At 45.0% G+C, this 11,175-nt stretch overlaps 1 protein-coding gene across 1 annotated transcript; it reads right to left on the bottom strand.

Annotated features, from left to right (window-relative positions):
- Nucleotides 1-907: 907 nt before the first annotated feature.
- Nucleotides 908-10,155, bottom strand: OSTM1 (osteoclastogenesis associated transmembrane protein 1). The gene is made up of 6 exons (XM_036380840.2): nt 9,820-10,155; nt 6,944-7,058; nt 5,966-6,063; nt 4,825-4,989; nt 3,920-4,085; nt 908-3,614 (listed from the first exon to the last, which is right to left on the bottom strand). Exons 1-6 carry the CDS (start codon nt 10,153-10,155, stop codon nt 3,559-3,561), a joined length of 936 nt encoding a protein of 311 aa, XP_036236733.1. The 3' UTR covers nt 908-3,558.
- Nucleotides 10,156-11,175: the final 1,020 nt, after the last annotated feature.

The raw sequence follows: 11,175 nt of genomic DNA, 5'->3' as shown, positions 1-11,175 counted from the left end.
GGTACCCTCCCAGAAGAAAGCAGTTGCTTTTGACTCAGAAGCAAGTCTCTGCTGTCATCCTACTCCTCACTCCCAGTTCTGATCTGTGCAGGCCCCCCAGCACAGAGCTCAAGCTCAGCTGCACTGCATGCAGCAGTCCCCAGCCCCACTTCGACCAAGAGGCCAGAGCATGCCCCTTGCAGTTCAGCTGCCATGAAGGTCACATTCATACCCCTCTTTTCTCAGCATCTTTCAACCACCTGTGCACTTCAGCAGCCTCCCCCCTGTGTGCTTACAGACCCCCATTTCTGAACCTCTGCTCCACTCATCAATGAAATCCTCTACTCCTCCCACTTGCCTTTCTCCTGCGCAGATTCCCTTTCAAGTTCCTCTCCCGAGCATACAGGCAGCTAGAACCACACAGACATTGAAGCTCCCCCACCTTCCTGGACGTCCCTTGCAAGGGACAAGACTAAAATCTGTCTTTGCAAATCGCAGCACTAGAGCACAAGGCTCCTGCCATCAGCAAGACACCTGACTCTCTCCATGGTGAGGCACTGCACTGCTGCTTTTTAAACCCCACAGCCCAGCAGCTCCAAGGGGCTGCTGCAGGCAACCAAAAGCCTCCCCACACTAGGACAGCAAGTTACCCCCAGCTGCCTTACTGCTGCACACCCACCCGTGAAACTCAGTCACAGTTAACACAAGCCTTGCCACAGACTGCAGGAGGCTTGGACAGAGCTGAAACTCCACCCTCCCAGCAGTGGCTGTTCTGTAATTCAGCACAGCACTGCTCTGAAAAACCCTTCTGGTGCTGCTGTCCTGCAAACAGCATAATGAAGAAAAATAAGCAGGTGCTTCTGAACACAAACCCAGAACAGGAGGAGTATAAAACTACTACAGATGAAGCAATTAAGTAACCACACTGTTCACTGTTTAGTGACTATCTTTATTAGAGCTGACTTTGCATGTTTTGGGGTTTCCTAGTAAGTATAAATAAGAATCAAAGTGCTACCCCCCCCACAGTAAGAAATCTTTATTTCCACCAAAAAAAAAATACAAACAACCAGTACTTCAAAGTTTATGCTTTTTAATACACATAATACCAAAAAGGAAAAAAATAAAGATGAAAGACTAGCAGCAAAAAGAATTCTATTTCTCTTTCAAAAGTCTCTTTGCTTCCACATTTCTCTAGCAAATAGAGTATAAAGAGAATTCAATCAATTTATATATGAAATATCCTACCAAAAATATAACACTGTGTAAAGAAAGTTTACAGTAGAAAGTCAGGGGGGTAGAAAAAAGAAAGGAGAAGATAATAGCTTTAACATTAAAAATCTCAAGTGTAAACTTTGCTGCTGCTTTAAAATCAAAAACAACAAAAGTCACATGAGTATTTCCGTTTGGCTTAGGAGCCAGGAAAATAAGAAAAGCTGATTTTTTTTAAAGTGCTTAACCACCATATCCAAAAGTAATGACTTTCAGACCTACTTAACATGAATGTGCTCAAAAAGCCACCGCTTACAGTATAAAAGCTGTCATTCTGAAATGCTGCACATACAAACTGGCTTTATCTGCACGAATGAAAGATTCCTTTGAACAGCTCTCAATCATATGATGTCCCAAATCAATGTAATGCTATTAGAGCAGGCAGCTGAGTAAGTACCAGAAAGTTGAAGTTTAAGAATAATAGATATAAAAAAATACTTTTTTTTTCTTAAAAGGCAGCATGCTTCTCCCAGCCGAATGAAGGTACTGTTGCACAAGAGAAACACAGTTTTGTATCATTGTTGTAAACTACCTAAAACAAAGTGACTGCTGATCTAGTAATTCACATGTTACACCGAGGAAGACAGATACTGCTTTCTGATAAAACACAAAAACACCCACACAATATGGGTGGGACCAGTTGCTAACACAGTATTTACTTATTATTAAACATACTGCTTAATAAACTTGTTAAATTTGACTTCAAGACCAACAGCATGTCCTAGCAGAAGAAAAATAACAAATAAAAATAAAATAATTAATAAAACAAATGTTTTGGAGAGCTTTAGTTACACTGTTATATATTTATTTGAGCCTTAGTGCAAAGGAAAAATTCAACATTATAGGCTCCAAAGCAAATCAAATACAACTACTTCATGGGACATTTTGACAGACATCAGGCACAGATTGCAAGAGAAATTTAATTTTTTTTTTTTTTGCAGTCATGACCATTCTTTTTTATCTCCAGGTTAGAAATTACATGGAAAAATTGGAGCAAAAGGCCTGGCATTCATTAACTTCAGGTACAGCTATAAATAATTTGAACACTACCACTCTCCCAAATCAGAAATACAATAAACAAACTGACATGCCACTATTGCTGCAGCGATCAAACTGTGCCCACAATTTGGTGCTGACAGCAACACCACCCATCCCCACAGTTATTGCACGAATTTCTCCATCAGCTTCAGAGTTCTCAAGTTTGGAATTTGTTTACATCCATCTATTTCACAGGAATAATATTTTTAAACTATTTCTTGAAAGTCACCAATTCCCAACACAGTATATTCATGTTCTTCAGAACAGTTTTTAAGTAAGAGAACCCACTGGTTCATTTACTGCTAAAACAGATTACCCAGAAAACACAACTTTTACCTGACAAAGTTCCTGTAAACACCTCTGTACTAAACCACAGCAAGCTCTAGACCAGTAAATCCAGCATTTCCAGTGACTTGACTTTACCTCACTTCTCCTCTACAAAACAAAAAACCACTAAAACATTAGAATTAAAAAGGAAAGGAAATGGCATAATAAACAGAGAGTGAAAACTTGTTACCCAAGGAGGTATGTAAAATTAGCTTCTGAAAATGTAAGATTTGAAAAGCAACAATTTTAGTGGTTAAAGTGTGCAAAAGACTAAATATGCCACCAGTTTCAGAGAAAACAGAATACTGTAGCCATCAATAATTACTATTCAAGTCCAGCACTGGCAGTTGTGCTGCTTTTGTTGCCATTTTAGATAGTTTATATTGCCACTTTCTCTGCATATTTCATGCCTCTTTTTTAACAGATGCCAGCAGCATGACTTTTCAGTGGTATAGGAAAGATAGGAACTTTTTTGAAGGGTTCTTTCCATCCCAAGTCTGAATATTATGTGGAATTAAAAGTAATGTTTTAAGCAGAAACATAAAACATTATTTGAAATTTTGTCTGTCTACCAAAATCACCTCAAAAAGATTCAAAATCTCAGGTTTTTGTGAAACAAATATAGGAAAATACCATGCAAGGGAAGTGTAGCTATTCTACCGATGTGAAGTACAAAAGCTTAGGAACAGAAAAACACAGCTTCAGCTCGAGACTGAAAAAAAACCCACAGATTTTTCAAAACCAGGGTCCATACAGTGTCACACAGCCCTGCCTTGTCATGTTTGTTAATATCCTTGCTTAGAAGTCAGACAGCATTTTGTTTAACTTGTGTTGCTCTGTATCATTACACTAAACCATAATTAACTCCTCTTTTGTGCCGGCCTCATTCCAACACAATTGTACCCACTGTATACCAGCAGCAGCTCTCAGGTTTTGTTTTGCAGCTCAGCTGTATTTTTCTTGGATGTTCACAAGATTGGCATTTGACTGGATGCGCTTGGCTAGAAAGGGAAAAATTATATGAAAATTAAACACAAAGAATTCCACAAAACTAGTCTCTCCACTCCCTCTATTTATCTGACACAGACTTGCAAACAGCTTTCTGTTCACATCCAGAAACTTTAATGAAAAGATATGGCTGAAGCTCTTTCCTACCCTTCTTCAGGGGACAGCAGCAGCTAATAGTTGCTATTAGCGCCGTCAGCACAGCTGCAGGCAGATCTGGCTGGGCCTCCTCTCCCACAAGAGCCAAGCAAATCCCTGGCACCTCCCAATCCAACAGAGAAATGCCAACACCACCACTTACGCAAAATGAGTATCCGTTTCTTCTGCTTCGAGTGAAGGAAGCTACTAAGATAAAAAACAATAGGGAGGAAGAGGATAAAGGATGAAACTGCAATCACTGGGACTGTATCACTGCAGGGAAGAGAACAGTTGAAAGTCCTGCTCCAAAGCTTCCGAGTGATGTTCATCTAAAAGGAAAACAGAAGCAAACCATGAAAGCAAGCACAAGCAAACACTCAGGCCTCAGGAAAGCAAGTGTTCAAGTGCCACCTCAGAAAATTGCATTTGAACTGATCTCCCCCCAAAAGCAAGCAAATACCTGGAAATGTTGAAACAAACTATTTAGATGGAGCCAAGATTTCACATCAAAACTTTTACAAGCTTCAAAAACATAACTGTACTCAGATACATGTAGACACTGCTGCATGCCTGTTTCTCAGAGAGCTCACTGATAACCTGTGAGGACAGGGCTAATCCCATACTTTTGAGGAGCATTCCTTCAGCCCAGCCACTTTAACCCCACAATATACCAAAGCTTTTTCCAAACGTATGTTGTCAATGCTAAGGATGCCTAGAAACAGCTGCTGTAATAAGGAATCAATTAACCTACCAGCTAGAACAATAGCAGTAAAGCCTCACATTAAAAGCCAGATTAAGAGATTTATTTTTTAAAATCCATCCCCTTCACAGTAAAAAGAAATGAAAGTGCAGCTACTCAAATGGGATGGGTTCAGGAGATCAGGAGCTTCAGTCACACTCCTGTAGCACTGCCCAAGGACAGGACCTCACAGGACAGCCCCAGCAAGCACCTCCCACCACAGGACACCAGCCTGCCAAAGGCACTGCCCCCTGCCCAAAGGAAAAAGCAATCCTAGTATGAAAAGCAGAAATGGCTCAGATTAATAAAGTGTATTAACAAACACTTACTGCATCTTCCACGTCAATACACAAGTGTGCAGAGTGAGCAGATTCACCACCTTGTCTGTTCAGCCTCTGCAGGTGGTTATACAGGTCATTCAATTTCGTGTAGGTTTCGTTGCAGTTTTTGCACACTTCTGTGTAGTTATTTGGTGACAGATCGATGCCTTGCCCCTGGGGTTATAAAACTCTGAATGAATGACAGTTTAAAGCATTAAAAAAAAAAATTGGTTCAATTTGTTACTGTTGACATTGACAGAGACAAACTGTGCCACACCAAGCAATCATTTCCATCTGTGGCCTTCAGCACTCCATGAATGCAATACAGGACACTTGAAAAGAAAACCACAATCTCTGAAGATATTTCAACCCATTAATGGCTGTACCAGCTACCCACTGACCACTGGGTTAAGCTCTAGTTTAATCACTTGAAGTTTTCAATAAACCAGTCCACACTGCTCCTGACCAAGGCCTATAAAGGCCCATTTCTTAGAAAGCATTAATAAAGAAGCAGATAGTTTCCCCAAAGATTATCCCATGCCCATTGAGGTAAACCTATTTTACTTCTGGACGATCCTGAAATCCATCCAGCTTCTGACCGAAATGGAATATGCAGTTTCTTAAGCTATATAGGACATTTTCTCTGAAGACAATTACCACATTTATTTCACCAAGGAAGTTGTCTCTGCAATATGGCCAACCTTTAACTATGAGTAATTTTAACAGTCAAAAGAAATGCTACAAGAATTAAAGGTGCCTAGTCCTTCTGAGCTAGTCCATATTACCAAAAGGCTATTTAAAGACTGAATTTCTACATAAAAAAGACAACAATTCTACAAAGCAAGAGCATGCAGACATGCTGGTTTTTACTATGCAATTATCAACTATTGTGAATTCAGAAATTTTGATGTGAAGTAGCATTGCAATTACAGACAAAATGAAGTCAAGGTGAGTATCAATTAGAATTAATTTCAGGCACTCAGTCTGTAAACAACTGCATTTTACCGATCATGGGTTTAATCTGCCCACAATTCACAAACTCAGCAGCAGTTTATTTGCCTAGTCTGCATCTGCAGTTTATTCAGCATAAATAAAATTTCGGTAGCAGTTAGAGGATTTAGCGCTTCTCTTAAATACACAGCATAAATACCTGAAGGTTATGTTCAAAACATGTCAGAGATTTATTGAATAAATCCAGGAATTCTTCAGTAGAATTTGATAATCCCTCACTGTTATTCTTTAAACAATCTGTTGGAAAGAAAGAAAAACATTGGGATATTTTAATTTCTAACATTTCCACAGCCAGCAAGCCCCAGACACTACTCCTGCAAAAAGAGCTCTCAACTACAAAGGAGAGGTCTAGTCAACATTGCAGTTTCCTTATCTGCCTGCCACTGATATCTCAGACCTGCTGACCTAACGCTTCATCGAGAACACATTTCAGAATTAATTGCCTTGATTAAGTGAAAGATGAAGACTATCATCAAGAGCTTTCTGAAGAGGGGGACTGAATTATCTTCGGACTTCAAGATAAAACAAGACATTACTTTTATTTCCCAGCCTACAAATCTGGCTTTACCCAGCAACAGTAACAGCCATTTTGTGGAAGCAGAAGCACCAGCAGCAGAGATGAAATGGAGAGCACCCAGGAAACAGCTAGACCATGAACACAATAGCAGAAATCACAGTGTAATTATTATTCTTTAAGAAAAGAGCTGAGCTTTTTACCAGCTTTGATAGAAGCTCTGGGGCTTTCCTTCTAGTCATGGGCTCAACCCTATGTTACTGCTTCCATCCATCCTACCCTACTTCAGGTGCTCTAATCAGCCAGACCTTTAAAACCAACATTATTTGAGGAATTTAGGAGTTCACAACAGCACTGTGAAAGCAAGCCAACATCCTCGAAAATTCTCCTGAAAGTAATAAGCACTATTAGTAGTTTTCTGATGGACTACTGCCCTCAGATTTTTGGCCCTTACAAGAGAAAGCACTCTTAGAGTGGCTATAGTTCAAGATTTGTGTGTTATCTACTGGCTGTATTCAAACAAACACACACAGTTCTGATCTGTGCAAATTTTAGGGGCTACATCACCACAGCAGCATGAGAGCTACAGAATGAGTCACATACTTGCGCAGTTGGCTGCCTCCCAGGTTTCATTGAAGAACTCCGAAAGGGTCACAACTATCTGCAGCCTGTCTGAGGTCAAGATGCTTTTGGCACAGTTGTGGCTCTCAGAGGAATTCTAGAAATAAAAGAAAACAAAAAAGGAAGTGAAGAAGTGTTAAAAACACAAAGGGGAATTTCTGAAATGTATTTTACACAAGCGCATCTAAAACAATCACAACATATCACATAGATATTTCTGGGAAAGGCAGAGCAGAAGTGATGGAACAAAAGTCTTTTGATTCTCCAATTCATACTGTGAGCAGCACAGCTTACAGCACACAATCTCTGCAGGTCTACTAGGGCTACATGCAAGTCAGTCAAAAAAATATGGCAAAAAAAAAAAAAAGAAAAGAAAAGAAAAACCAAGCACACAGACAGGACCTTCTCTGCCAGATGGCTCATATTCATCCATTCCTGGGCCACAGCCCGGGGGCCAGCTCAAGGCATGAGCAGTCAGAGAAGAGGACAGGGTCCTTCTCATTAGACAAAAGGAACAGTTGAGGGAGCTGAACCAGTGGACTGGTCTCAAACAAACCAAACCCAAACAGAAACAGCCTCCAAAACTGCTGCACCAATGTACTCTATCAGCAGCAAACTTCCCCAGTTCAGCAACACCAGGAACAGAGCCCTGTGTGGAGCAGTGCCTGCGCTTACTCACCCAAGCACATGTCCAGGCCAAGCCCTCACCTCCCCAGACACAGTTACCGAGCTCATCTGTCTTAGTGAGCCATTCAATGCACCCCCATCCTCAAAGCAGGCTCTGCCACAACTCTTACCACAACTTATTCTCTGGACCAAGATCATAAGAAACACACAGCGACTGTAAAAGCAGTTGCAGAATAAATAGGAAGTACTCTGACCAGAATTCAGATACAGAACCATGACCTCCAGTCAGCTGACTCCCATGCTCTAGCTCCTGGTGTCTGGCTGCTAAATTGACTTAAGCACTTCTCAAAATTGCCAAAGCCGCCAAAAGCCTCTTTGATAAGTGATGTGGGGCACAGAAAAAAATAATCTCTTTAATGAGAAACCTGTTCCTTACAGTGCTTTACAAGAGATCCAGTTTCTGCCTCACTTTGTTAAAATGGGGAGGGGAGGTTAAATAAGAACTTTCCCTGAAGGCTCAATTGCAGAAGTCAAATATTGCCACATCTGGTAACTCCCACACTTGCCCACTTTCATTTCTACTAAATTACAGACATGCAAGAATGTTGTTTATGCAGGAAACTCTGGTTGCTTCACAAAGGCTGTGAAGCTTCCTCGCCACCTGGGCTCACAAGTAGGTAAAAGCACTTCACCAAAACTAAATCACATAGACCTAAATCATTCCTTAAATAAAGTTTGCCTAATTGATTCTTTAATTAGCCTGGTGAGGAGGATTTTATATTTCAGAGATGCCCAAAACTCAAACTGGCTGCTCCTGTCACACGGCACTCTTAACCACTGTTAAGATAGAAACATCATATACCTGATTAATTAATTGTAATCAGGGACTGAGGTTGCAAGAGGCCAGCTCCTTTATTCACCTAGTTAGTAAATCCACACACAGAAGGAAAGCCAACAAAAGTGCCTTCCAGACCACATAGTGGACAAGTCCTCCCAGGCTGCTAGCACTCAAGCACAGAAGCTGCAATGAGTTCATACATATTCTAAGTACCACAATACATCTGGCTACTTAATCCTAGCCAACAGATCATGGTAAAAGTCCCCAAGAGAATTACACATTCAATTTCTCACTTTCACACCACCTAGTCACTGGTGTGAAACAGCTTCCATAAAAGAAACAAATAGACCCCAAGTTTGCAAACTAAATCAAGAGACCACTGGCTACATATTTGCCCAGGAGAGGACAATTACCAAAGGAATATGCATGCACTCTTGCAATATAAGCACTGGGGTGTTGAGGGGAAATAGGAAAACAAGCCAAAACACTACCCAAAAGCAGCACTGATACTTCTCTAATGACAGGAAACTGTGCAGTGGAATGGTTCACAGGCCACTGTGGCACCTATTTAGCACCTGGGCTTGAAGAGAAACAGATTTTTCTCATCAATGGCAATTCAGAAATCCCAAGACTGAAAGTATGATCCAGGGTACATACTCCTATAGACTTGCTCCCTGTCAGTTCTCTTACCAGGGCACCCACTTTTAGCCATCATCACAGAACAAAGGCCCTTTGGTCTGACTCACTAATGTCATCCTCACATTATCCAAGGAACTAACTTTTACAACTGGATCAACTCCATGGAGGATGTAAACAGAAGACCTAGCTTCAGTCAAAGTTCTCCCAGCAGTAAGGTGCACTGGGCCCCGCTCATGCTTTCTACACACTCTCCCATCAGCTTCGGAGGCAGAGCACCATGACACGGCTCCTCACAAGATGATGTGCCTCACACGCTTCACAGACCACCAATTTTCCGGGAAGTGCCAGTCAGCCAAGCTCTAGCAGTGTTCCCCATTAGTGCTCATACAACCTGCGAGCCAGAGCACTGCTCTATCAGCAAGAACAGCTCAAGTTTTTCCACTCGCACGGCTTTCTCCGCAGGTGGAGCCGCTTGCCCCCGGCCACGCCGGGAGCGGGCGGCACGGACCGTGCCACGGCACAGCAGCAGGAGGGGGCCGGCCCTGGCACCAGCGCTTCCCCAACACCCCCAGCTTCTGCCAAGCAGCCCTGCGCACCCCAGCGAGGCTTCCAGCCCGCCATCCCGAGCATCCCACCAACACCCGACGTGCTCCGGCACCCAACTCACAGGCCTGGAAGCCTCAAGGAGAGGGGCCAGGCCCCCAGCCCGCCCCGGCAGCCACACACCCTCCCCCGCCCGGCCCCACGGACGCACCCCGACGGCGCGGGCGATGCTGCCGTACTGTGCGAGCAGGCGGCGGTAGGGGCCGTGGCAGCCCTGGCACAGCCGCACCGGGCGGGCGCGCCGGCCCAGGCAGCCCGTCAGCGCCGCGCTGCCCTCCGCGAAGGCGGCCAGCAGGCTGCGGCACTCGGGCTCCAGCTCGGGCAGGTCGCCGGGCAGCCCCGCGCTCCACAGCTCCTCCGCCAGCTCCTGCGCCAGCTCCAGCGCCGGGGTCTGGCGCGGCTCCGCGGCGGCGGCGAGGCCGAGCAGGGCGAGCGCGAGCGCCAGCGCCGGCAGCGGCGCCCGGCACAGACAGCGCGGCGGCGCCATGGCGGCCGCGCCGAGGAACCGGAAGCGCCGCGCCGGGAAAGAGCCGGCCCTCGCCCCGGGGCGCCGCCGCTGATTGGCCGATGAGACGTGGGGGGCGGGGAAAGGGGCGGGGAAAGGGGCGGGGCCGACACTGGCTGTCCCGAGGGGCGGGGCGGGAGCTCATCCCGGGGACTCCTCCCGGAGTCCATCCTGGGGACTCACTCATCCCGGGGTCCATCCTGGAGTCTATCCCGGGGTCTCATCCCGGGGTCCATCCTGGGGTCTCATCCCGGGGTCCATCCTGGAGTCCATCCCGGAGTCCATCCCGGGGTCTCATCCCGGGGTCTCATCCCGGAGTCCATCCCTGAATCCATCCCGGGGTCTCATCCCGGGGTCTCATCCCGGGGTCTCACCCCGGAGTCCATTCTGGGGTTCATCCCTGGGACGCTCTCCCAGGGCCGGAAGAGTATGCGAGCTGTGCTTGTGCCCGTGGGATGGACCTGCCTCGGACGCATCCTGCTCCGTGGTTTCTATGCCGTGCGTTTCATCCAGGTCGTACTCTCTTCACCCGAGAAGGGATTTTAAAAATATCTGTCGTGTGGGAAGTGACTTTAAAATATGTTCAAATACAGCAACAATTTAAGAGGAAAAAATCCCCCAAACAGAGAAAGAAATTGTGATGGAGAAACAAACAGCAACTTTCTGCAAACGAAGTATTTCCCACGGTTTATCTGAAGCTGGACACCTCTGTTGGTACTTGGCCCCAAACTTCCCCGTGGCAGACTGAATAAAACCACAGCCACCAAAGGAAAACTCTTCTCGGAGCGGGAGGGGTGAGCAGAGCAGTGGGCAGCCCCTCCCGGGGGTTGAGGTGCCGGGCTATCCCATAGCTCTGCCTGGCAGGACCTGACCCCGTGCCCGTTCCTTCTGACTCAAGCTCTTCTCATCCTCTTCCATGGGCTGCTCCCCGAGGCTGGAGTTTGTAGCGCTTTGGTAAGGCACTCATCACAGACATGAAGGGGAGCCCTGCAATTCCATAGC

Source organism: Molothrus ater, chromosome 3, assembly GCF_012460135.2.
Source record: "Molothrus ater isolate BHLD 08-10-18 breed brown headed cowbird chromosome 3, BPBGC_Mater_1.1, whole genome shotgun sequence".
In the NCBI taxonomy this organism is placed as follows: Eukaryota; Metazoa; Chordata; class Aves; order Passeriformes; family Icteridae; genus Molothrus; species Molothrus ater.
This window is presented reverse-complemented; position numbering and strand designations above follow the sequence as displayed.